Source organism: Perca flavescens, chromosome 20, assembly GCF_004354835.1.
Source record: "Perca flavescens isolate YP-PL-M2 chromosome 20, PFLA_1.0, whole genome shotgun sequence".
Taxonomy (NCBI): domain Eukaryota; kingdom Metazoa; phylum Chordata; class Actinopteri; order Perciformes; family Percidae; genus Perca; species Perca flavescens.
This window is the reverse complement of record NC_041350.1, coordinates 13030183-13056871: the sequence shown is the minus strand read 5'-3', so window position 1 is coordinate 13056871 and position 26689 is coordinate 13030183. Positions and strand designations below refer to the sequence as shown.

Here is a 26689-nt window from a genome sequence, read left to right as displayed (position 1 = left end):
TAGTATAAAACCATCAACAAGATTAAAAAAAACAACATTAAAATACAAACCAATAGAAATCGGGAAAAAACAAGAGTAACAAGAGAAAAAAAAGAAACAAAACATGGTGGTAATATGAGCAAATAAATAGTCCCCGTGCTCAGAAAGTGTTTTAGGCTAGATTCACTTGTCACAGCTTTCCAAATTCCAAGCTTTAATCCAGAAGGTGGCAGTATGATCTCATCTGCAGCTCAAGAAGCAGCTGAGGGTGAACCACATTAAATTCTCAAAGCACTGTAAAACATGCTTTTTGGCAGACTTTTCCTCACATACAGTGTAATCATTAACACGACTTATCATTAAAACTCACAGGAGCACCAATCGTCTTTTCGCAATTGTAGTGATACTGATGATTCATGCATTGAGTCATCCAATTAAGGTATGCGATGAGTCATGAAGTTATCAACAACTAGACGAAGCAGGAAGTGGTCGCTCAAATTATGAAATGTACTGTAGATTAATTGGTTTTATGATTTAGAATGAATCATAATTGCAGGCAAATTTAGCAAGAGGATAATAGATTTTTAGATAGTATCCACAACCTCTACAGCTTCCTGCCAAGTGGATCTTACATCTTTATCCAGCTGTGAAGATTTAACAGTAGAGGTAAAGTTTATTTAGGCTACTGCCCCTGCTGTCCTTTTCTCCCACCTAGAATGCATCACCTGGCCAGGGCCAAGGTAAGAAGGCCTTACACAAGTCCCTGGTACACGTCCCCTTTTTTTTTTAGACAACCCTGATGGTGCAGAACCAAGCAGCAAAAGACAAGATGAATGAATTTGTTTGTCTGGAAAGGTGAGCTGATAAAGGCACTCAATAATTCAGTGTTTGTAACAGACGGTGCATCAGTGGGTGAACACGCGCAGCTACGGCTGATTGATAGTCCCTGCCAAAACAAAAAACTGAACCCCATTATTCATATCGTAATAGGATCTGTGGAAACTCTGCAGCCCGTTGTCTCTGTGTCTCAACTGTAATAGTTTGGCACCGGGAGGTACAACTATGAATTTTTGACCTTGGGTTTATGTGCTACTGGTGATATTTGACTTCACAAACATTGATGGTTTCAAGACTTTTATTTGACATTTGACTTCTAAACACCCATAAATAGTCCTCCTCTATGCATCCATTATTAATGGGTGCGTAACTGAGGATGCCAATTTGACTTCAAGGCTTATTAAACGTACACCTGATAATGCCTGTTATAAAGGGCAAAGCAGCCATCACACTAGAGGAACCCTGGCTCACCTGTCAGGGGGACCCAGCTATTGTTGGGAGTGTTTGCGAACACAAGAGCCCGTAGCATGCCAAACCCTTTTGACTTTATGGGCAGACAAATACTTTACACACTCCTGCTGAAAATGTGGGTGGTGTGCTGGTATGTAGATGTTTCTGATAATATCAGAGATAAAAAGAACACACATATTTCTATATTTTGTGATGTCAGTATCACATGTTGGCATATTTTCAGCCAGAGTAATATTCCTAACTTGATTGCTGTGGTTGCCCTCTCACCCTTTCTCCAGTTTTTATCACTGCAATTGAACTCTGTTCTCCCACCTGCTATAACACAGAGAAAGAGAGCATAAAGCAAACACACACTCTATGAAGTGCATGTGCGCGCACACACACACACACACACACACACACACACACTCAAATGCATGCACAGACTCACATGCACGGAGGCATATCTCATTACCATCCTCCTGATAGTGCAGCCAGTGGGTGTTGCAAGAGGAGGGACGGAGAGCAAGACAGCGAGAGAGAGAGGGGAAAAGAGAGAGGACAGGCAAAGGAACATAGCCAGCGTTATAGAGAGGGAGAGCACGAACACTCAACAACATTACAGGAGATACGCGTGGGAACAGCAGCCCACTGGAAAAGCAGAAGCAGAGTAGAAGACAGAAGAGGGTGTGCAAAACAAACGTGTCAGAGCCTGTTGGTCTGTCTCTGTGTGTGTGTGTGTGTGTGTGTGTGTGTGTGAGCTCAGTGTGTTTCCACGGTTCTCCTGAGGCCGTGGCAGCCATGGCGTCAGAGCCTAGCACCCAGTCCAGGGTGATGTTCCAGGCAGCGGACAAAACACAGGAGCCAGCGCACCGCAAGCTGGGCAAGCTGACAGTCAAATACAACCGCAAGGACCTGCAGAGGAGGCTGGATATCGAGGAATGGATCGACGGGCAGCTGCACCTGCTGTTTGACTGTGAGGTAGGGGTAGGGCTGGCTCACACAGACACACACTCATGATGCACACTGTGTCGGGTGCCTGAGGATGTGGTGAGGGAAAGGAGCAAGGGAGGCACTGAGCTGGTCATAAGTGCATACGGTGGGCTATCCATCATGTATAAGAGATTACAGCGACCTAAAAGAGGAGTGGGAGGCAAGTAGATTTGCTTCATGGCTGCAATTTCTGGCACACAAGCACTCATGTGTCATCAACATGACTGCAGTATCAGCTGTGTGGTGTGCTCCGTGGTGTTCTACCATTGTGATAAGATTATTTTCCCAATGATGTGATATGATGTCTGATTTAGGTCATTAGGTAGCATTTGCAAGCAGGTTGTGCAATACCTCGATCATTTCAAACATATGGTTGCCATATGGCTACATTCACGATTAAGGCGTTTAGAAATTGGTTTTACGCAGAGGGAAGTTGAATTGATTCTAGGATCAGTAACATCAGAAGCAAACTATATCAAGGAGGAACAGAGTCAAAGCACCAAAACAATATCCCTGTAACTCTGTGATAAAGTAAGTGCCAGAGAAAGTTTTACAAAATAAAAGCTAAGGACCAGGATAGAGAGGGTATATTTTATTTTTCATTATGTCATAATTTTAGTGTCTGTGTCTGTTTGCAGACACATTCCTGTTGACAGTCACTGAATAGCCATGCGTGATAGAAACTACACACTTAGACTGCCCCTATATGGATGATAATTAACGATGACAGTGATTATACATTAGAGAAATTTGCTGTATAAATAAGCAGTTTTTTTTCAAAACCATTCAGGATATGCAGTTTATATGAACACAGTGCACATGTTGTGTAAAAACAGGAGTTGTAGTGTGGAAATGTGTGCTCATTATTTCCATAGTGTGCCTAATTAGTGGCCTCATTGCATAGATGTTAATGTTTAATATCTGCATGGGATTATGTTGAATTATGTTGAATTATGTCTCATGCTCTCTCTCTCTCTCTCTCTCTCTCACACACACACACACACACACACACACACACACACACAACGTAACCTTCATAACTCCGCTCCTGTATGGTGGGATACAATCCAATTATGTCAGAGGCTCCATATTGATTTGCTTGGCATTCTCTGAGGGGGAACCATGGCAACAGATGTCTCAGCGCCCACATGAGGCAGCATGGTACAGCAGAATTAGAGCTGTCTGTTTAGGAGCATAACCTTTCTAATGACGATGCAGATAAGATGACAACACCGCCTTGGTTTCATGCCGGAGATGGCAGAGACAAAATGTTTCTCATTTAATTCTTGAACTACACAGAACTCCTTGGCTGCAGATGGCCTGTAGCCACCTCTCTGTCTGGCATCCCCTTTCACTGCCAGGGAGATCTTTGCATATGGCATATACTAATGCTGCAGATCAGCTCTAGTGATAGACAACTAGCCTCTCCAGTTTTGATCATTTATATCTCTTTTTCTAGACCAGAAGATAATGAGGGTTAAGTCTTGTAGGGTTAATTCATTTTAATACATTTTAAATGCCAAGAATTTTTAATATTGTGCTACTATATTCCTCATCCCAATACTTTATTAGCTTTATTCCATTTACATCGTCAAGCCTTCTTCCCTGTGGTAATATATGATAATATGCTTGTAAAGATGAGGGTGGAATAAATTACATTAGTGGAAACCAGGACATGTGAAAACAGATCTGAAGTCTTTCTCTGTGTTCTTTTGATCTTGTTCTAGAAACTGACTTTTATTATTTCACGTTTGCAGTACTCAGCCTTTCATGTTCTGGTTCTAACATAATCTAATGTGAAGATACATGTACAGCCAAGATAGTGGATGTGCATGTTCCCCAGCAAGCTGAATAATTGGATCTCAGTATGACTGATGAGATGATGAAAGATAGCAAAAACAATAGAGAGCGCCTGATGACGTCGTGAATTCAAGTTAACAGAACTTCTTGTATACAATAGACTGGATATTTGCATTAGCCACTCGAGAATTAGTTGGGGCTCGTCCATGTGCACCGGCCAGTGTAATGAATTTTGCATGGGCTCAGGGGAAGGTTACTCTGTTGGTTCTCAGAGTCTTCCGCGTGGAAGCATTTACCATCAGTCCCTTGTGTCACCACCTGAATTATTTAGCCGCATCTCTAATTCACACAATTGCTGCCCCGGTCTGGAGTGGCTGCCCTTCGTTGCAATCTTCACACCCTTTGAGAAATGATAAACAAAAAAAAAAAAAAAAAAAAAAAGTATGAAAAACTGCTCTCAGATAAACTTGAAAATGTTGAGCAAAGTTTATGCTTGTGTTACGCTTGTGTGTGCATATTAACCCAGATCAGTGTTTCCCTACCAGTGACTCTAAACTATGAGTACTTTTCAGTGAAAGTTTGTAAAAAAAAAAAAAAAAAAAAAGAGAGGAGATTAATCTCCAAGATGCCACCAACCGTGGGGGATTCGGTAGTTTGGTGCTCCTTGTTTCGTCTTGTTTGTAATAAATTCAGTTTTCTGCTGCAATACCCAGAGCTCTTTCACCAGAAACAACATCAGTGGACTTAATTCCCACTTAATTTAATTAAATTAATTAATTTAATATGTTTGTTGGTTTGTTTGTATGTATGCACACAATCACCAAGGCAAATTTCATGTAGTTTAACTACTGTGGCAATAAACTGCTTTCTGATTCTGATTCTGATTACACAGAGGAAGGCAGTACAGTTTAACCACAATGTGGGAGCACCGTAAACCTGTATGCTTAACCCAAATATGTCAGCACAAACCGAATGTGTTATGTGTTAACTTCCTCCATGACCTTGGCAGGATGAGGCAGCACTGTGTTATACAGCTGTTACGTCTCCTGTCATCTATGAAGGCACAGAGTTGAAGTACTCCTCTGCATGGAAAGGTTATAAGGTTATGTTGGACATTGACCTGAATGAGCCCTGGGGTACCACTGTCTCAACTTACATAGCATGAGTTCTTTAGCTGGAAATTCCACCACAGGGGGTCATCAAAATCATAAGGAACTATTCATTGATAAGGAATTCAATTTCATGACAGTCTTGCTAGTAGTTAGGAAAGTTTTGCATGGGATGACTGAGAAGTTTTAGTAAACTTTGTTTACACAGCACCACCCTAAACAATGTAACAAAGTATTTCTTGATGAAATCAAACATATATAATGCTAAAATAAATACTTTATGTTAAGAAAAGAAAAATGAAAATGTATATCAGGCTGCTACTTACTAAAATTTGAGTTTCAAACCAAAGAACTCCAAGTCACTTCATGTTAACGATAAAACTTCCCCGATTCTGAATTATATTATATATTCTAGTGGAGGTCATCTTATCTTGACAAAATCCAACTGCTTATCCAGACTGCATCTGTATTGCCTGTCTAAAACTGCAATCCTCCAAGAACCACTTTGATATTCATGAATTCCAATATTAATGCCAACATTCATTTTAGCTTCAGTCCATTGCTTTTAAAATTCAAAAAGTGCTACTGAGACATTTCTGCCCAGAGGCCTCATTAAAATTCTGTTTTCCTCTGACAATGAAGGTAACTCTCAACAAGCTTAAATTTGCAACTGTGTAATATGACTGAATATGAAATACTAAAAGGGCACTGGCATGGTCATCGTAATTCTAAATGATAAATGCACAGGTTCCTCTTATTGACATTCAGTGGTGCTCTGCATGGCCCTGCTGTCACATGCAGACAGAGGGAAGTTTAACCTCCAAAAGGAATATAGCTTTGTTTATAAAATGATGTCCCTGTCCATGCTCATCGCTAATCTAGTACTTAGGTAGGTTTCACCATTTAAGTGCCATTTAAGTGCAATTAATGTAAATATATTAATAATCCTTGTTTGGTGCAATTAAGTACTTCTAAGATTAACCAAAGCTTACATATATTATAGAAATTATAGCAACAACAACAAAAAAAATTTGGTTATCCCCAAAATGTATAGTTGATGCCAAAAGAGAATATACCTAATTTGATCATATAGAATACACACAAATACATATATATGTACATATACACACACACACACACACACATACATATATATATATACACATATATATATATGATATATACATACACATACACAAAAAAAAACAAGCGTTCAGTCCTGCATGTATCTTGCAGACATCAGCAGAATCACACAATGTCCAAACCAGCAGCATGTATCAATTAGAGGGCGGCACCGGGGATTCTGAAGGTGGGCCTATCTATTCTGCTACTCAGCACTTCCGCACTGATTAGCTCTCTCCTCATCCAGAAAGCTGTATGAGCCCTATCCTCACCAGCCATGAAAAAATATTCCTCTTAAAAAGAGGACCCACTTGTCAAAATTGAGTGTACACCTGCTGACTCACAATGTCTTATGATTCCTCCAGTGAACACTGTTCATTTCTTCTGAAAATGTAGTTAAAAGGTGAGGATAAGAGCTTGTGACACAAATTGATTTCTTTGCTGTATTTCCTTTTTATAACCGAAGACTGTGTGCCCATGAGCTTGGCATTAATCTTTCAATGTACTGTCAGCCATTGGCTAACATTTTAGATATTACAGTTAATGTTGCTCTTGGATTTGTATTTTAACTCGTACTGTATGTGGGACAACCTAGTTGAGATGAATATATTCTTTCGAGAACATTTAAGCTGGAAGTAATCTCTTAGTAATGGCTGAGCTAAATACTAGCTGGGTAAACCAACCATGAAATCTGATGGTGTCATGTGACAAGTACGGCCCCCTGGAACCTTTTTGGTTCTGCCTCAGTGCTCGTCAGCGTTGCTTACGTGTGCAACACATCAGCAATCATATTATTGTTATAAGAAATTATTATGGAATCAAAGCAGTGTGTATTCTTATTACTATAATACAGCCAACACTATAACTCGGGTGATCAGCTACTGATAAAAGTGCAGTGCCAACTCTTAACTCAAAGTATATTTAATTAAGCGTTCATAGCACTGTGCTGCTATGAAATCCTTGCCATGTTGCATCACATCCTGCATCACATCTTACGCTTTCTTTTCCTACTGAATGACTCTGCTCATTGGTTTGGACACTGCGAGTGGAAGGGACGGCAAGAAGCCCAAATTATACTTTTATATAAGTTCATGCAACGGAGTAATATTGCCTTTAATGTTTGTTTGTTTTTGCTTTTACAGGAGGAAGAGATTCCAGAGTTAGAGATTGACATAGATGAGCTCCTGGAGCTGACAGACGAGGGGCAGAGAACCCGTCTGCAGGTAAGATTGCGCAAATGTTTAGTCATTAAGTGGCATCCCTAGTTAGTTATATATTCAAATACTGCCATTTCTTTCAAATAAAGGACAACCCAACATTTCAACACCTTGACACCTGGGTACATACTTAACTATTTGCAATGTGGGGAAATAGCTTAACAAGTAGCTTTGCTGGAATCCAATGGTGCAATGTTTGCACAGAAAAAGCAATGCCCAATGTTGTAAGTGAGCCTATTTTTGTTCGTTTTCTTTGTTAGGAGCTGTTGCAGGAATGTGGAAAGCCAAAAGAGGTGAGGCAAAAAAAACATTTATGAAACTACACACACATATAAACATTTCAATGTTTAACAGAGAAAAAAATATTACTGGTTAACGGTTACTGTTGTCGTGTCTGTTAAAGTTACATGCAGAAAAAAATATTGTCTCAATCTTTCCCTTAGGATTTTATCAACGGGCTGCTCTACAGGATAAAGGGTCTACGCAAAATGTCCGGCCCCTTGAAGAAATAATTATAGGTCAAATAACGAATGGAGACAATGTGGAGCCTCTTATCTTCCCATCTCCCATGTGTTAACTGTAACATGTCAGTGGGACTCTCTTCCTGCCCTCTGCCACCCCTTTTTGGCTCTTAACACCAGAGCAGACAAGTTTTGAATGGAATTTTTTTTTCACTTTAATTTATGGACTGCTATAACATTTTGTCTTAAACATACATACCAATAATGCACATGTGATAAAAGCTGTACCGACTATCACTCAGACGGACTGTTTTTTTTTTTTTTGTGGAAGACTGTCACTGTACATTTTCGGTTGCCTATTTATGTACATAAATATTTTTGCTCTGATAACAGTGTTGTATGTCGAAATAAAATTGAACATTTTCAATACAAGGCTGTTGAGGACTCATCAGAAAAAAAAAGGGTTACATCTGATTAAAAAAAAAAAAAAAAAGTGAGTGACCAACAGTATTATCAGGTATTACTCATTTCACACAAATAAATGTCCATTACACCCATCAATTTACAGTACCTGTTAAAACACATATTTGCCTTAAAAGAATGATTATGTCCTGCTGTCTAGAGACGATGGTAAGATGTTACTGTAGCACAGCTGTCAGCATATGGTTCCCAGAATATGAAGCTTCAGTTTTCTGGCGTTAAATCTTTCAACAGAGTGATGAAAACAAAGGAGATGTTGACATGTAAGTCTAGGAGTAAACACAGTGAAATCAGCAGCAGGAAGGTCCATTAAGTATGCATCCATTATCATCATCCATTTCCTGTCTGTGGTGCGTGTATGACACGGCCAGACAAGGCACAACACAGTAACAGCCTCCATACAAACCGTAATGGAGCAAGCCCCCAGAGGAAAGTGTAATTATGGTTTCTCCTCAGCTTGACAGTAATGCACACTGATGAAACTGCACTCTGGCCTACTCTCTGTCATACACAGAGGGTCTTTTGGCTGAGGCCTCCATCATAGTAATTTGCTTGGTTCACCCCCCACTTCCACTCTTGCTTCTCTGACACAGAGGCCATCCATACTGTAAAGACTACACTTTTGACAAGGCCTGCCAGCCAGTCAGTTTGTCAAGTGATGATATCAGTGATTGAAAAAAAAAATTTAAATAAAAAAAAAAATTAAAAATAAGAGGCTTTAGTGTTAAAAATATGACTAAAAAGATGTGACATAGCACGTTTGCATCCTTTATAATGCAATTACACATAAGGACAAGAAAGGCAACACTCATGTCACACTTGCAGCCAAACAATTACAAGAGTGACTACAGTGGCTGCCAAAAGAAAACAAAGCCCTCAGTAATCCTTTTATACTGACTCCTCTGTACTTCTTCAGTCCAGAGCTGACAGTGGTCTAGGTTTACACATCATCCCAGATGAGCTTGTGATGTGGCTGCTTTCTGTATGTGCCGTCTTTCTTTTTTAAATAATCAAATGGTGACAAGGGCAAGTGACATAAGAAAACACTTGAAGCTTCTTATTCAGCTGGACATTTAAAAACATTTAATGTGCAGAAGCTGTGCAGTTTGCTAAAATGAAAGAAATATATGTTTTTCATATTATACATATTGTACTACATTACAGTGTGAGTCTATTTCTAGGCTTTGCCAAACATGTTACCCATTGTTTTTGATTTGTTCAGTTCATTTAGATCCCTGTTAGCAATTACAGAAAGAAGATGCTGCTCTTCCTGTGGTCTACACAGTAGCATGAATATAGCCACTTTGGACGTATTAGATAAATTAGGGTTAAATTCGGGCTTGTTTTAAATATTAATAGGTAGTGTTTTAATCTTCTGAGACACTTACATTTATTAACAATAATAGGTCACTTTAAGTCTAAAGCACAAGTCTAACTGTGATGACTGACCAGAGCCTGATAGCACCAACAGCCCAGTCTCACCATCATGTCTTCCTCTTCTTCTTTGGTGCAGAGTAGTTAGTGGTGCGATGCTCCTTCCTGTCATATTTATCATGGCCTTCCCTGGGGGGGGGGTGGGGGGGAAATAATGGCGAGTGGATTGAAAATTCATCACAATAAATACTTTATATTCATGCTGCTTAACAGTATGGCACCAGCCTGGCTCCAATCTATCTGGGTCACGGTATGCATTCCAAATCACAGCCATCTTTCTTGGGCATCAGAGCAAAGATTTCCATGCAAAGCTCGACTGTGTGTTTCTATTGCACTTATTAGAATGAATGTATGTTAACCTACCTGAAGCAGCGGTTGCAGTATAGGTCTCCATCACAGGTGTGACAGCGAATAGTGGCATCATGGTTACAGATGCAGCACCATGGAAGCTCCTCCTCATCACTGTCTGATGGCTGATGTGCAACAGCAGCTGGTGAAATCCTACTCTTGGATGCTGGAGCCTGGGTCTTTAAAAAAAGACATCAATTCAACAAGGGATTAAAATGTTATTCTCTTTAATAGCTTGAAAATGTTATGAATTTGTATTTCGGATGTGGTTTAGTACCGGATTCTTGGAAGTTGTTTTCTTTTCTACATTCCTTGGTCCACTGTGTTCTAAACGTATGTTGTAGCCACTGGCCTCATCCAATGCAGCTTCTTCTGAGAGCTGGAGCAAAAATATAGAAATATAGGAATTTCAAAACAATTCACATTACAAATGACTAAAATGGCAAATAGCAGCCCCTTGTGGCCATCCAAACTGGTCTAGATTAGTTCACAATCATCTTTTAAGGGTATGATATGCACAGATTTATCATGTAAAATGTGATATAATCTATATGACAGTGTGAATATTATTTTTCCTTAAGTGACACCTGTTTTAACACTCTCATCACAGCTTCTTCTTCAGTTTCCTCCTCACTGTCAGGGTGCTGAAAGTCCTCCATAGTTACTAGAAGTGACATGACAAATACAATAATGAATTCACACTTCTGCCACAATGTTTACAGCTAGAGCTCTTGTCATTATTTCCTGACATTCTGGTGTGAAAGTAAGGACAACCAATAAGGTTAAGAAAGTTGTACACCAAGATCTTTGTGTGTGACGCACCTTTGTCAGGGTCCTGCCCCTTCAGTGTCGCCATCCTCTTGGCCATGTGGAGAATCTGATCCTGGGAATGGCGCTCCTTCCTCAGCTCCTCCATGGCCTCCTCCAGGACACGGGCCTTCTCAGTCTCCAGCTGCTTGTCCACTTCCTGGTTCTCCTCCAAATTCTCATCCAATGTCCCCCCCTCTCCCTTGTTGAGATCATTCATGCGGCCATCTTCACCTGCAGAGGGAACAATGGGTTTGAGCATGTTTATAGCAGCCGTGATATACATTCATTAGTAATTGAATGTGGTGGAAATCTATAAGACAAATAATTACTGCATTCAGGATTAGATTGCTGGTCGTCTATAGCAACTTCCTCTGTCATCTGAGTAATCAGATCATTGGCTTGTTCAGTCGGAGTCCTGTTATCTGGAGGCTGGTGCACCTGTACGGATGTGCACACAAGTACTGGTAAGCAATTATAGCAAACTATTTAGCATACAAGTCCTTCTAAATAGCCTCTTAGGCAAGTAAGTACAATGTATTTATAAAGTGCTTATCACAGATAAAAATTACAAAGTGCTTTACATAAGACATGCAAGCTAATAAATACAAGTATTTTTAAAAAAAACAATACACAATTAAAATGACAAATTCTTTAATAATTTAAGCTGTCCTGTATTGTAAGGCCCAATATGTTAGAAACAAGTGGGAACAGGTTTAGCTCACAGGTGGAGGAGCTTGAGATGGTGGAGTCTGACCCCGTAGAACTGCCAGGCGGTCCTCCATCTCCCCTGCAGAAGGCACTGGCCGGCTGGGAGCCTTCAGAGCAGCAAGGCGAGACTCAAGTTCTTTCTCAGAGGGGATAGACTCTGAAGAAGAGGTAAAAATCTTACAATGGCTTTTGCCAAGAGAAAAGATATTATTACTATATGTGTCCGATTCAATCAAAACGGTTAATGCTAAAAATCTAATTTCATTACTTGGCGCAGTGTCCTCCTTCAGCTTTTGAAGTCTTTCAGCAATAGCCTGATCTTCCTTACTCAGGCCTTTGGTTGGTAGATGGCCTACTTTACTGTTACTATTGGCCCTTTGTGCAAGAGGCTGTGTTGACTGTCCCTGCTGTTTGGCCTCAAGTGCAGCAACCCGTCTATAAAAGAAACATGAATTTTAGAAATCATGAAACTGCCGTGTTGAAGTGTCCTCTATTCAAATTCAACGATATAGCCTACTGACTTTTTGTAATTTTCAGGAGGAGACCATTTTCCAGCACTGTTTGAAGATTCTCCACTAAAAATGAAGAAATGAAGATGAGCAACAATGCTTATTAATACTAATTAATAACCACATGTGGTATTCGTTTGCATGGTTTGACCTTTACCTTGTCAGATTACCATGGCACTGTTTGCAGACCTTCTGCTGGGTGTTGCCACAGCGAGGCACCACAGCACTGAAAGTCAAACAGCTGGAACAGAAGGAGCGACCGCAGCTCTTACAGCCCAGCTGTGAGGATATTACAACGTAAATTACATAGTCTGCTTTCCTTAAAACGTTTAATGTGTATAACTATGTGATTTATATGAGTCAGCAAGGTCTTACCTCCTTCTTGAAGAGACTGAACTTTGATGCACAACAATAACAACGGTTGTCCATGCCGACACGTGTAGAGTCATGAGACAATTACAAGTTGACCGATATGGCTCTAGCGGTGTGAAGAAAACGAACTCTATTAACAATAATTTGGCAACTAGCTACCTATTTCTCCTTTCAACGTTTCTATAATCACAACAGGAACCATCCCGGAAGCTGATGTATGTGACGTTCATTTACGTTTTCCTGTTTCTTGTTCCTCCAATCAGCTTTCTCAAAATTCTCTAGCGGTCTGTTCAAAACACAGAACCGACCGCTGAACAGCGTTCCTGTTACGGACGGTGTAACGTTAGCTAGCTAGCTAGCTGTAACAATCTGGAAAAGAGACGAAGGAAGCTTGTGAGCGGTATGAGAAACCACACTTTGTAGTTCACCAGTTTCGTTTTTATATGTGACTGGTAAATGTCGCCAATATTGCGGACAGCAACCAAAACGATCGAGCTAAAGCTAATTTTAGCTAGCTAGCTTGTTAGCCCCATGGATGTTAGACCCATAGACAGTATATACAAAAAGAACGCACCACGTCATGCACTAGCTATCTAACTAGCTAACTTTACTAACGTTAGCTAGATAGCTAGTTGATAGGACACTGGATACATCACAGGTGTCCTTCAGACGTGGATATAAGATGATAGCTACAAATAGCTAGCTAGTCATTTGTTTCTGTCAGATATATAAGGTGTTGCGTAAGATGATAACATTTTACTAACGATTGAAACGTCAATTATTAAATCATAACATTAGCTATATGATGACATAGGATCATAGTCCGGTGTCGTTATATGATCAGCCCTAAATGCTGATCATAATTATTATAATATTGAGTATAATAAACTAGGATATTTATATGGTGCAGTTTAGACATGAACGTGTTGTATTATGTGGAGTTTTACATCCTCAACAATGCTATAAGAAGCTAAAAGTCAAAGGGCAGGATTAAAATGCAAGATAAATTGTAAAAAAGAAAAGCTACAAATATTCACATGGGAGAGAATGGAATGTTAGGGATGTTTCCTTGATAAATGGCTTAAATTGTTAATCTATTATCAAAATTGGAAGTCAGAGAAAATAAGCCTACACAAATTATATTCTATGAAAAAAAATCATCAGTCTAGTCTTAGATGTAAGAAGAGATTTTAGAAATGATTAAGAGCACCTAAAATAAATTACGTGTGTGTGTGTGTGTGTGTGTGTGGCGCCAGTTTTAGTATTTCCACAATGGCAGAAGGAGGAGATATGGAATGGGAGCTAAGCAAAGAAAACATCCAACCACTGCGACGGGGCAGAGCCATATCAGCCTTACATGAGGCGCTCAGTCTACAACAGGATGGACTCAGCTCTGCTATCAACCAGCAGAGACAGTATGGATGATCTTTAAAACATTGTGCCCAGATTGGGTGAAAGCAGTTTCTCTTAAATGCTTCTTCTTTTTTTTCAGCAGTTTTTACATGATGGCTTTTGTTTCTCCAGGGCCTTTGAGTCTGAACTGCGTATGTATGACGGAGATGATCCACTTGATGTTTGGGATCGGTAAGTCAAATATGTAAACAATAGTGTATTTATATGTTTTGCTCTTAGTCTAATCTAAAATCTAATCCTCATGTGGTTCTGTCTTTTAAAGTTATATTAAGTGGACCGAGCAAACCTTCCCTCAGGGAGGAAAAGAGAGCAACCTTGCCACACTGTTGGAACGAGCTGTGACCAGATTCACAGAGGAAAAGAAATATCATGATGACCCTCGCTATGTTGATCTCTGGATCAAATTTGTACGTGTATTATTTTAACCTCTGATTATTTTTGCTACTTTAACAAATGCAGCAGTAATAACTTTTGCCATAAATGTGTATTTAGGCAGAAAACTGCCCGGAGCCCTTGGACATTTTCAGGTATATGCAAGCACAGGGAATTGGAGTGACACAGGCATCCCTCTACATCGCTTGGTCTGAAGAATATGAGAATCAGGGCAATTGTCGCAAAGCAGACCTGGTCTACCAGGAAGGATTCAAGAAGTGTGCGGAGCCGCATGATAAGCTCCTACAGTTTCACAAGTATGGATTTATCCAGTAAAGTTTGAGATATAGTTTGAAAATTCAAAATATTGCCACAATCACAATTTTCCGTATTGTTATTCATAGGGCTTTGCAGGCACGCGTGTCCCGACAGGTGATGATGAATGTGGAGGAGGATAGCGATGATGAGCCTAAACAACCCGAGAGAGTTTCACTTGCTGAGCTCAAACACAGAGGGAAGAAAAAGGCCATCGCCCCCATCAACAGAACTGGGTCTGCAATCAGAAGTAAGCTTAAGAATATTCAAATAAAATCTGTTGGGGATTTTTAAACTGATATTACCATCCATCCATCATATTACTATCCAGCACCTTTAAATATCAGCATTATTATTAAAAAAAGGTGTTCAATTGAACAGGTATTTCTGGAGGCATGCAGTCACACGGTGCCCCTGTCCTGGGCAATGCTTCAAACAGTCGGTTGGTGGTCTTTGATGAGAACAAGACTCAAAGTGCTGGCCCTTCAGAGCCCAAGTTAGAGGCGTGGGCAGCCCCTCCCACTTCCAGGGCAAAGGAGAACGAGCGGAATCCTGAAAAATGGTGTGGTGTCAAGGTATGAGACGAGGAGGTGTTGTCTTAGTTGATTTAAATGTGTGGAGTGTAACCCAGTGATGTCAATGTAATGTTTATGTACTACAGGTGCCCCAGAAGTCCAAATTCGGACATACCGTTATGGCCCCACCACCTCCCAAACCCACCTTCCAACCATTTGTTGAGGAGTCGGACCAGCCTCCAACAATGTGAGAGACAAGACATGACAAGAATTCTAGCTTTTCTCTTTTTGCTTTGTTGCTTTAATTTGCTGAACATTTATTTTACATCACACATTCAGGTTCATGAAATAGGAAGCAACATATTCCTAAAATCGATGACTATCACTGAAATGACTGCTTCAACAATTTGGATTATTAAGTAAAGCACTTCCTGTTACAACCTCTCAATTGTGACAATTTTTGCTGTTTTTTTTTTCAGTTTCGTATCATTGCAAGTTAATTAAAAATCTCTTGTTTTATAGATGTTAAGAAAAAAACTATCACATTTTTTTTTTGTTTACGTTTATTTCACACGTCATCAATGTATCATTTAACATAATTTCATAAAGTACAATGATCATCATATACAGGGCACGTGAAATAGGGAACCCCAAATAAGCTACTAAAAGCTTTTTGGAGGGGGCCCAATAACAATAAACAACAACAAAAAATATACAAACCAAAAACTTAATTTACAAAAATACAAAATAAATAATAAAAAATACTGTTAAAAATACATTAAGGCTTGTGTTCATTGGGCAGTACATAGTTTTGGTCTTTTTTTAATTGACTGTACAATTCATTGAAAGAATAATACATATAATAATAATAATAATAATAATAAAATTATAATAGAATATATTCAATACTTAAAACAAATGTAAGTTGAAGCACTATTCATGACTTATTTTCAAGTTCAGTCTGTGATCTAAGTTCATCCTTCTCAAGTTATGTTAGTAAAACATTTTTGATTTGATTTGGCATCTCCCTTCTACCCATACAGGACTCCTTGTAAAATCAACCCGGCAGTGAACACCGTTTTATCAGCACGTAAGCCCCACCGAGAGGAAACTCCTCTAAAGAGACTACAGGAGCACCATCAGCAGCAGAAGGAAGCAGAATCAGGAAAACTACAGGAGCAGAGCATGTACTGTAAAGAGCTGCTGCTCAGTGGCGCCACTGAATTCTGCTTTGAGGAACTGCGTGCTGAACGCTACTTCAAAAAAGTGACACCAGAGGTCAGAGGTCAAATGGATCAAGCTTGCGCCAGTGCTTCAAACTGATGCATCTAAAAGTTGACACTTTTTTTAAACAAATTTTTGCCTTCATTTACACATGATTTATCTGCAAGTATCATGTTGTTAGTGACTGTATTGTGTGTTATCCTGCTGTAAATATTTTGTTTTTTCCAGTTACTCCGAAAGGTAAAAAGACAAAAACGCTTTGAACTAAAGACAAAGTATTTTAGTTGTTTGATTCACTATAAAACAGTGGGGGGGACAAAGAACCTGTACGATGTAATTTAATCCAGTGCAAAAAAAACAAACAGTTGACAATAGTGTGGAACATTTACACAATTTCACCAAACAAATGAAAATAACAGTATTTAAAGGAACATGCCGACTTATTGGGAATTTAGCTTATTCACCGTAACCCCCAGAGTAAGACAAGTCCATACATACCCTTCTCGTCTCCGTGCGTGCTGTAATGCTGTCCGACGGCTCCAGCGGCATCAGGCCAGCACAGAACATCAGGTGAATGGTTCCAGCAATCCTACTGCTCCGAATAAGTGACAAAATAATGCCAACATGTTCCTATTTACATGTTGTGATTTGTAGAGTCACAGCGTGTACAAAAAACAACGTAACATGAGACACAGCTGTCTTCTAACTGTAAACAAACCGGGAACTATTTTTCTTTCTCAGGTGGAAGAATATAGTATTTGGGCGGAGTGATATGCTCGCAGCAAGCCTGTCTGAGAATATAGTTCCCGGTTTGTTTACTGTTAGAAGATGGCTGTGTCTCATGTTAGGTTGTTTTTTGTACACGCTGTGACTATACAAATCACAACATGTAAATAGGAACATCACTTTTGTCACAATTTGGAGCAGTAGGCTAGTTGGAACCAGTTACCTGCAGGATCTGTGCTAGGCTAAGCTAATGCTGGAACCGTCAGGCAGCGTTACAGCACGCACGGAGATGAGAAGGGTATGTATCGACTTGTCTTACTCTGGGGGTTTACGGTGAATAAGCTTAATTCCCAATAAGTCGGCGTGTTCCTTTAAAGGCCTACTGGATTGTATTATATGTGTCTACTCCGTGTAAACACGTTTGTTCACCACAGCTAGAGTCTCTGCTGCAGATATACTACTCACACGTATTCCTAATTTCCTGCTTACTCAATTTATTAATCTCTTTATTTTATAGTTCTTAAGAACAGTAAGGTTTATATGTGTGCTGCCTTTTCAAGTTGATCTGTCTTGTTTAGTATTTTCTTGAGCAGACATTTCAGTACAATTCAAACACTTTCGAAAGAGGGTTTCAGTGAAGTTTGATGTCTCAGTCTGAGTGAAATGTCCCTTCTAGGCATATGTCACTGGTGTTCAATAAACTGGTGAAATTCTTTGTTTTGTTTTTCAGACTGAGTGGGTTGTAGTAATGCACTGTCAGCAGGGGGCATTCGAGGGAAATTATGGATTGAATTCTGGTAATGGTATTTGGATTACTAATGGAGCTCAAGAACAATTTAGTGCTGACTGTAATCTGTTGCTGCAGTTTAAAGACTCAACACTGGTGTGCATAAATAAAAAACAATCTGCATTTAAATAAGCATACATATCATTATTGCTGCTTATTCTAATGAAGTGACTCAATTTTACTTTGTCACTGCAAGATCTATCTTAAGGAATTCCAACACAGGGCATCAGACGCTTATGAGCAAATCATGCATTCGGTTAGTCAAATGTTAATCATTGACCAGGAGAGGTTACCCAGAAGCCCGCTGATTAAAGTGGTGGGAGTAAACCTAATCTACTGTGATGATGGGATGTACTTCACACGCAGGCAGCTCCCAGGCCAGAGTTTGATGAATGGCTGGAAGATAGGTGGTTGGCTCATTAGCAAGTGAAATCCAGCCTTTGCAGTTGTGGGCAGAGCAGGCCTTGGTTATCCCCAAGAGGTCACTACCCTGATGTACTATGGAGTGTTGCTGCTTTTACATGCGCATGGACCACTGGAGGAACTGACTTTAATCTCATTTTTGGAAATATGATGCTGTCAGCCAAGATCCTTTCAGCTGGTGAGTTCCCAAACTGTCTGCTTTAAATTTTGGCTTAGCACTGAGAGCAGCTGAAATTCAGTGATAAATGATAAGCAACATGAAGCACTCCCATCATAACACAGCATAATGCATCCTCTATGGCTCGCTATTTGGCAGGACTTATTAAAAGCTCATCCATGAAAGCAAGCAGCCAGTGACTCCGATAGCATCTCAGACAGAAAATCCATAGCTCTCCCTTACTGCAGTGGACAGATGGTACAAGCAAGCTACCTTTTCTTAATGCTCTTTGGACAGGCCCTCAGAGAAGACCTTTTGTCCAGCACTGTTACTTTGATGGACAAGAAAGCCAAAGACAAGATGTGCCACGTTTTACAGTCCGAGCTCTTAACCTATTTGTTGTGTTTCCATGCACCTGTTCACAGAAAGTTGTCTCAAGCCTCTACAGTACCTCACTTAGATATTTTGCATCAAGATGAACTGCACTTGGCCAGCCAGGCATGGAGAGGAAAGAGTCTCTAAAAGTGCATCAGTAAATCATGAGAACAATTAAAAGTATGGAAGCCAATTCAAGCCAGGGAAAGAAAGAAATATGGAAATAACTTCACTCATAGTAGCTCTTTTTTTTTTTACTTAGTATTCCATAATGCTGACCTACTAAATCATAATTTCGATTTGGGAAATCAAAATTATGACTTACCTCATAATTGTGACTTTTTTGTGTCACAATTGAGCATTTTTGTTTTTTTATTATAACTGCTTTCTCATCTACTTTTTTCTACTCTGGGCAAAAATGGGATTGGTTGAAATACAGAAATAACATGGAAAATAATAAAATGTTTAATAATATATGATAAAAAAAGAATTAATAAATAAGACATGATGAAAATAAAATTGTGTGGTCAGATTAGTAAAAGGCTCTTTTGAAAAAAGTTTTGAGAGGTGATTTAAACCTGATTCTGCAATATATATCTGCATATATGACACTATTGGTGAGCAAGCAGGAGAATGACACAAGCTTTGTCTTAATTTCTCTTGTAGTTCCCTCACTCTTACAGAATTAAAATGAATTTATAGGTCATCTGGAAATGTCAATGGATTTTGACAAGAAATTACATTTGCTTTAGCTGCATAGACTGAACCCTTATAACCCATTGGTATAATCCTTACAGATTCATCCTAAACAATAGAATTAATTGAAATGCAAATAATTAAGGCAGTATCACTTATATGGCCCCTGGGCTTTCATTTTAATGACACAGTGGTTAAGACTGCTCAATTGTAAGCCCTTTTTTACATTACAAGTTGTTTCCACTATTTATCCAAATGGGGGGTAAATGTATTCAGGAGATGCTTTAAAAGGTCCTAAAGTCTGACAGTGAAGCTGACAGATACATTTGAATAAACCTCTCTATTCCCCTTTTAGTTTGAATCTAACAGACATCTTAGTTACCATTATAATGTCTCTCCATAGAGACATGCTTTAAAAAAAAACAAATCAAATAATCCTGTCATTACAGAGACACTATACAACATATAACTCACATATCCTGCAGAAACAAAACAAATCAAATAATGATAGAAAATAATACATTTTTAAATATAAAAATATGTATATCTACTAGGGATTGACCAATACTGGTTTTTCAAGGCCGATACAATACCAATTATTAGTAGTTAATGAAACCGATAACTGGTTTTTGGAATCGATAAGCATTGACAGTGAATATGAAAATAAGATTTTGGAATGTTACATACTCCAACACAAAACTTTGTTTAAATGCTCTAAGCAATTATTTAATAAATTAGCAACATTCAACACAATACACCGTAAAAGATCGTCAGATAGTGTAGTGGGCGGTACATTAGGGAAACCGAAGCAGAGGGACAGAGCTGTAGCGGAGCTAAAGTAGTGCACTTTTTAATAGATTTACTTTATCGGTTATCAGGCAAATAAAATGCCAATACAGATAATCTGCAAACTGCCAAAAAAAACGGCCCGATTATCAGCCAGGGCCTTAATTTACAATAATTTCTCTTTCCTTTCCTTTAAATCTTGTCATTAAATCAAAAATGAATTCCTTAGCCAATTGTACAACAGTAGGCCTACTTATGTCAGGGACAAAAATATGTTCTTATTTTTTAGCAAAATTTACCCATGAGTCATATATTTTTATAATGCATTTGCTGTATTTGTTGAAAGAAATGGTCAGGTTGAGTAAAAGCTATCATGAAAGCAGAGAGAAGTTTTTCATTAATTAACCTTTTGACTGCTTAAGTTTCCTTCATACGGGCCAAACAGAGATATGAGTTTGGGTACATAAATGGCTCATCAAACAGGACTATTTTTGTGACAACTGCCATTTTTTGCATATAAGACACTAATTACAAGACCATTTTATTGCTTTTCGCAGCTCTGAAGTCAAAAGAAATCAGGAAAATAAGTCATGCGAGGCAGTAAAATATTGCCAAGCCAATAAATATCTGTGACAAAAATTCTGACAGGTAAGAGTGAAAGAGAGGGAGGGGTTGTGTCTGCTCTACCCCCAGCAGGCAAGTCATTGTTATGTATTGGTTCAGTGGAGCCTTTTTGATGTGTAAGGAGGAACATCATCATTTGAGCTTGTTATAGTGCCTTTGCAAGTGTCTCATCATATCAAAACGCCATGTATAACATGTATGCCCCAAATCTGGCTCACTCTGCGGCGAGCAATTTCTGCACGACTTGACCCTAATACATTTTCCTGCTTTGTGTCTGGTCTTAGCTGCTGTATAAATTATTCAGGAAATGATTGTGGTGGAAAGAGAGGGGAATGCTTCAGTCAAATAATGAGGATGCTTAACTGGGGCAGTGTTGTAACTTCAGTTTCTTCACCTACAAAGAAGTCACATTGGATTCAAAAGAGATTGTGAGGATGAGGATTGCACCCTTTACAGAAATAGCCCCACACTGTCCCCCCCAACCCCACTTTACACACACAAATACAACAACCCCTCCCGCCATCTGCCATCCCTGACCCTGTCATTCCATGGATAATGCATTTGACTGAACAGCAGCACACTGGGCGAACACAGCGCCCTCGCGTTCTCATGTCACCCATAAAATACGTGCAATAGAGACAGAGGGAGAGATGGAAGGCAGGGAGGTGGGTGAAAGGTATCCCAGGTGATGTAGCTGAGCTCTCCTCTTCTTACTGTCACTGGAAACCAGCTTAAACACACACACACACACACACACACACACGCACACATACGCACATGCTGCTATCAATTCTTTTGCAGCCCAATGAGGGAGTGGGAGGAGGCAGAGAAGGAGGGAAGTGATAAAGAGAGAGAGAGAGGTGGGAGGGAGTGTGTGTGTGTGTGTGAGAGAGAGAGACAGCAAGCCAGAGAAGAAGAGGGAGAGGGGGGGGATGGAAGGAGCTGTATGGGGCTGTGATATTCTCTCCTCCTGGATGCTGCCTTTCCTCTTCATGGCTTTGTCCCTCCTTTGTACGGTCACCCTGTGTCCCCAGGAGCAGGCAGCGGTACACGGACCAGCACTCAGCCACGGAGCCGGGGTTGAATCAGCCCCAACAAAGAGCCTTTGAGATGGCAGTGTGTGCTTCTGCCTGGAGGGAAGAACGCATCAGGCTTTCCCAGGCAAGCGGCAGCCTGCAGTGTGCGCTTGCTTGAGAGCCAGCCCTCCACGTCGTTGTGTGTATGAAAGAGAGAGAGAGAGAGCGTGTATGTACGTGTGAGTGTATGTGTGTGTGAATGTGAGTGTATAATAGTGTATGTGAGTGTGTATGTGCGCACTCTCGCTTCCAATCCTTCCTGGAGGAGAGAGGCTCTCCTCTTCACTAAACGGAAAGGTAAGGGGGGTGACTAATTTTTTTTCCCCCTCTTCTTACAATTATTTATCCCTGTTTCCTCTCTCCACGGTGAGGAGATTGGGGTAAAGAGGGGGGAGGTGGTGGGGGAAAAAAGGAAAAGAGGCTTAACGTCATAGATAAAGAGCAGGCTATGTATGCCGTCGGTAGGCATTAGCCGTGGTGGAGGTTGAGAAGAAGGAGTTGGAGAGGCTGTGAGCAGAATGCAGTGCAGCCAGGTCCTGATGTTGGGGAGAAAGGGTAAAAAAAAAAGGGAAGAGAGTGGGTTGCTGGTTGTATTCAGTGATTGACTGCATCTCAAAAGAGCCTTCACCTTATGCTCACCCTCCTCCTCAGATTCCCCACATCCCCTTTCTTCCTCTGTCGCTTCTGTCCTCAACCTTTATTTCAAGAAAAAGGATACAACAATCCCTAAAATGTTGTCTTTTTGAGATGGATCACTCTTGACAAATACAGACTGTGCCATTGCTATGTGCACTGTGGACAGAGGCTTCCAGTTTTTACCATTGTGCATTTTAATGTGTGTGCGTATGTGTAGGCTGAGTTCTCAGGTGATCTTTCTAGTCATACCCGTGCATGAGGATTTAAGCTGCTACTGTATACACTTCAGTAGATGGATGCTGGCACAGGAGAGTAGACTGACGTGACATATTTTGTTAACAGCATTTACCTTCATCTGTTAATGTAATCATTAGAAAACCTGTTGTGCAAGAGCTTGCATGAACGTGGGAGGCGATTTTTTAGATTATAAGAAACAAGGAATCTGCCCTGTATTGTTGAAAACAGCTTTGTAAAGTCTTTATTTCAGTTTCTAGATTGCTAAATCCCCAGTGAAAATCAATTTGAGGCTAAGGTGTTTTAAAAGAAGTGCATAGATTTTAGTTTTCAGCTAGTGCTTAAGCATCGCATCTGCACTCATTCTTATTGACAGGATCTAAACATTCATGCAGTTGCTTAAGAATTGTGACTGCAGACATATACTGTAAGTGATCAACACAAAGGACTTTTTCAGATCGACAGGATTTTGATCCAAACTGCATTCTCCGTACTGGTGTTTTTAGCAATGCATTTTATGTCTCATTTCAGTCTGATGATAAAGTAACTGAGGCTCTTCTGAAACTACCATGTGTTTGTGTCTCAGGTTACTCAGGTCACTACTTGATATTCAAGAAAGAGGAATAGAGGAGGGAAAGGAATAGAGGAGGTGGCAGAGAAGGTCTCTTTGGTGCACACACACACACACACACACACACACACACACGCACACACACACACACACACACACACACACACACCTGGACATCTGCTTCACTGAGGATGATGTGTACGTTCCAAAATGTCTAAAGTTTTTCAACGTTTTTCCATCTTGCTTTCACGCTCTCAGTGCAACACAAACTGCCAGCACAGACTCTAGTCCATGTACTGGGACACTGACAGGACAGGAAGTGATAGGGTCCTCACGTATGAACACAGCACACAGGTGTAGGTGGTACATCATTGTCATGTGCCCCGCTGTGTTCATGATTGTTTGAGAGGAATGCTCGTGTCATGTTCATGTCAGCAGGAGGGGACAGTGGGCATCAGCAGCTTAGCATTGCCACCAGCCACGAGACGTCAAGCACTAAGGATTAAAACAGAGCCCAAATTAGGACAGCATGCCATGATTCCCCTCTCTGGGCTGAAACAGCATCCATGCTGGGTGACGGAGGAGGGTAGCAGAGTTGGTGCAGATTGATACTCAGTGGTTAAAAATGGTTGGTTGCTTTGTCCCTGGGAGAGACACGCTGAGGCCTGGGCTAAAAAATATATAAATCAAAGCTTTCATAAGCACATGCGCGCACAGTAAAGCTTGCACAGAGGCCTGGCGCATCAATAAATTAGACCCAAGAGAGAAGAGTTGGGCTCGTACCATTGGTCCAGGCTGATCATAGATCTCCATCAGCACAGCGTCAAATTGTTCAAAGCAGTTGTGAGAGCCAAGAGGATCTTTAATTAAACAGAGTGTTGGTCAGTGCTGCATTTCTGTACTCTCCTCACTAGCCTTTAGTATACATATTGTTACATTGCATGAAGAAGCACTCTTTCTTAGTTCAGAGTGGTTTTCTAGTGATGTGTCAGCATCAGTAGAACATCCCATAAAAGCCCCAGGACACTAGAAGTGTTGCCTTTACAATGTCATTATGTTAAGGTGTTTGGAGTAGACAGAGGCTATAGCTTTTACTGTGCACTTATGTCCACACTCATCGCTGCGGGACACAACAAACTAGTTTTCTTGTCCATTATCTTGTCTGGTAGAAACTGGCCAATATGTCAGATGACAGAATGATATACACACTCTGTTGATGCAAGTGTCCTGTCCTTAAATCCCCTTTACTGTGGCTTGTTTACTGCAGACAAAGCTGTCCAAGATGATGTAGAAAAGAGGTTACATCTTCAGAACAAAGATTGCGGCTTGCCACAAAACTGTGCCACTAAATTAGGCAAATAAACACTGACACTGTAAATGTCCATCTATTCAGCATCTTTATTCTTTTCATTTCTGTCCTCTCGCTTTCTTCCTTTCCATCTCTTCTGCAGTCACATCCGAGTGTCCAGACTCTACTTTCCTCGCCCACTCTTTCTCCTCCTGTCCTGACCTCTCATTTCTTGTTTCCTCCTGTCAATATTAACACAAGACTGATCCCCCCTCCTGCGCAGCTGTCTGCCCTTGAAGAACTGACAGCCAACACTGATGAGCACAGACATCCCATTTTTCTATACATTTCCAATCCTGCGGCCTTTTGTTACTCATTCAGTGCACAAGAAAATGACAGACAAGCTCTTTGATTGTTTAATTTCTCAGAATCGCAGTGCTCTGTGACTTCAAACCGTTTTCGACTTGCACTACTTCATGCAGAGGTTTGAGTGAAAGCCTACACATGACGCATCGCTGCGAGTTATGTGACATTAGAAATCTTGCGAGATATGTCACTATCAATGAACTCTCTGTGTGGATATGGGTCATCCCTGCTTAATGCCCAATTTGTAAACTGAAATTCAAATGCAGAATATGGATATAATTTCATTGAATATTATTTGCAGGGCTGTAGTCAAGTCCACCTTTGTCGACAAGACAAGTCCAAAACCAGGACTAGTCGAGACCGAGTCAAGACCAATCCAAAGAGGTTCAAGTCCAGACCGAGTCCAAATGAGACAGTCAAGATCGTAGAAAGAAAGGGTCAAATTAGGCCACATTATTTACTTAAAATATAAAATGTTCCCATTCTTGAACTTATTACTTGTCCTGAAGAATTCATAGTACAAAAGTGCTCGCTGACATTGTGTCTGTGGCCAAAATAAAGTTGATTTATATCCGATGACTGAGGTATATAATGCAGCCAGGTGTATACCAGGCGACCAATCTCGTTGTCCATTCTAGATGGATTTTGAATTAAACTTATACCTGTTTTCTGAACGAGCGCTTTATCAATGGTTTTGTTTAGAAGGAGGAAGTTACTTTAGAACAAAAGCATATAGGGCCTCATTCACCAATATCTTCCTAAGTTTTCTCTTAAATATGTTCTTAAGAAAGTTTCTAAGAGAAGTCTACGTCGGATTCATGACGTGTTCTTAAACAGCAGAATTGTTCGCACCTGTGTTCTTAGGATTGATGAATCCCACGTCTTCGTAACTGATAGCGCGTGCCAGTTGTTCCCAATTAGCATAAGATAACGCCCCGCAAATTCCCATATAAGGACATGACACTTCCTGTGCACCTCCTGGGCGGTGGAGGAAGTACTGAATCTCAGTACTTAAATAAAAGTAAAAATAACCAGAGACATATTTACTTTAGTAAAAGTAGAAGATGTCCACTACCACAAACAAGGCCTGGCTTTTAAAAAGAAGTTCCTATGCTAACCAGCATAAAACGGAAATGTGTTGTTAGAATCGGAATGCGGTTGGTTTTATTCATGGATGTATTTTAAGACGGTTTTATTTTCTTGAACCATGCAAGTAAGCAAATAAAGTGTGTGAAGCAGCGCAAATGGGGAGATGTGAAGAGGTCCAGCCAAATAAATAAGATATGAACGCGTCTTACGCAGCCTGGCGGAGGAGTAAACGACGCTTTGGAGAGAAATAGATGGCAACTATGATTTAAAAATGGGAATAATAAAAAACAAACATTTTCATTTTCACTTTTACCGGGGCTGTATTACCGAGGGTCAGCGGCGCTGTGCCCGGGCTCTCGAGCACCGGAGCCGGCTTGGATCAGCGGT

General features: G+C 40.2%; 3 protein-coding genes across 5 annotated transcripts; 2 read left to right on the top strand and 1 right to left on the bottom strand.

The window, feature by feature from the left end:
• Window positions 1-1868: 1868 nt before the first annotated feature.
• Window positions 1869-8316, top strand: ppp1r14d (protein phosphatase 1 regulatory inhibitor subunit 14D). Its single transcript, XM_028565270.1, has 4 exons — window positions 1869-2247; window positions 7433-7513; window positions 7768-7800; window positions 7951-8316. Exons 1-4 carry the CDS (start codon window positions 2068-2070, stop codon window positions 8017-8019), a joined length of 363 nt encoding a protein of 120 aa, XP_028421071.1. The 5' UTR covers window positions 1869-2067; the 3' UTR covers window positions 8020-8316.
• zfyve19 (zinc finger, FYVE domain containing 19) lies at window positions 4012-13275 on the bottom strand. Of its 3 annotated transcripts, none has more exons than XM_028565266.1 (12): window positions 12633-13275; window positions 12415-12536; window positions 12270-12323; window positions 12017-12183; window positions 11763-11905; window positions 11370-11478; window positions 11053-11271; window positions 10818-10894; window positions 10508-10609; window positions 10246-10409; window positions 9931-10011; window positions 4012-4459 (listed from the first exon to the last, which is right to left on the bottom strand). In XM_028565266.1, exons 1-11 carry the CDS (start codon window positions 12684-12686, stop codon window positions 9933-9935), a joined length of 1290 nt encoding a protein of 429 aa, XP_028421067.1. In that variant the 5' UTR covers window positions 12687-13275; the 3' UTR covers window positions 4012-4459; window positions 9931-9932. The 3 variants fall into 3 exon arrangements, with proteins under 3 accessions (XP_028421067.1, XP_028421065.1, XP_028421066.1); XM_028565265.1 differs by lacking the exon at window positions 4012-4459 and adding an exon at window positions 7334-8672; XM_028565264.1 differs by lacking the exon at window positions 4012-4459 and having other exon boundaries at window positions 7331-10011.
• On the top strand, window positions 12880-16892 carry bub1bb (BUB1 mitotic checkpoint serine/threonine kinase Bb). The gene is made up of 9 exons (XM_028565267.1): window positions 12880-13029; window positions 13886-14044; window positions 14154-14213; window positions 14305-14449; window positions 14535-14731; window positions 14819-14979; window positions 15111-15304; window positions 15391-15491; window positions 16288-16892. The coding sequence occupies exons 2-9, from the start codon at window positions 13902-13904 to the stop codon at window positions 16565-16567; spliced, it is 1281 nt and encodes a 426-aa protein (XP_028421068.1). The 5' UTR covers window positions 12880-13029; window positions 13886-13901; the 3' UTR covers window positions 16568-16892.
• Window positions 16893-26689: the final 9797 nt, after the last annotated feature.

Excerpts from the sequence above, each read along its gene's own strand:
- ppp1r14d (XM_028565270.1), top strand. The coding sequence starts at position 2,068 with ATGGCGTCAGAGCCTAGCACCCAGTCCAGGGTGATGTTCCAGGCAGCG. Across the intron at positions 2,248-7,432 it reads ACCTGCTGTTTGACTGTGAG|GAGGAAGAGATTCCAGAGTT; the intron begins GTAGGGGTAGGG and ends TTGCTTTTACAG. Across the intron at positions 7,514-7,767 it reads GGCAGAGAACCCGTCTGCAG|GAGCTGTTGCAGGAATGTGG; the intron begins GTAAGATTGCGC and ends TTTCTTTGTTAG.
- zfyve19 (XM_028565266.1), bottom strand. The coding sequence starts at position 12,686 with ATGGACAACCGTTGTTATTGTTGTGCATCAAAGTTCAGTCTCTTCAAG. Across the intron at positions 12,537-12,632 it reads TCAGTCTCTTCAAGAAGGAG|CTGGGCTGTAAGAGCTGCGG; the intron begins GTAAGACCTTGC and ends ATATCCTCACAG. Across the intron at positions 11,479-11,762 it reads CATCTCAAGCTCCTCCACCT|GTGCACCAGCCTCCAGATAA; the intron begins GTGAGCTAAACC and ends ACATCCGTACAG.
- bub1bb (XM_028565267.1), top strand. The coding sequence starts at position 13,902 with ATGGCAGAAGGAGGAGATATGGAATGGGAGCTAAGCAAAGAAAACATC. Across the intron at positions 14,214-14,304 it reads CCACTTGATGTTTGGGATCG|TTATATTAAGTGGACCGAGC; the intron begins GTAAGTCAAATA and ends TGTCTTTTAAAG. Across the intron at positions 14,450-14,534 it reads TTGATCTCTGGATCAAATTT|GCAGAAAACTGCCCGGAGCC; the intron begins GTACGTGTATTA and ends ATGTGTATTTAG.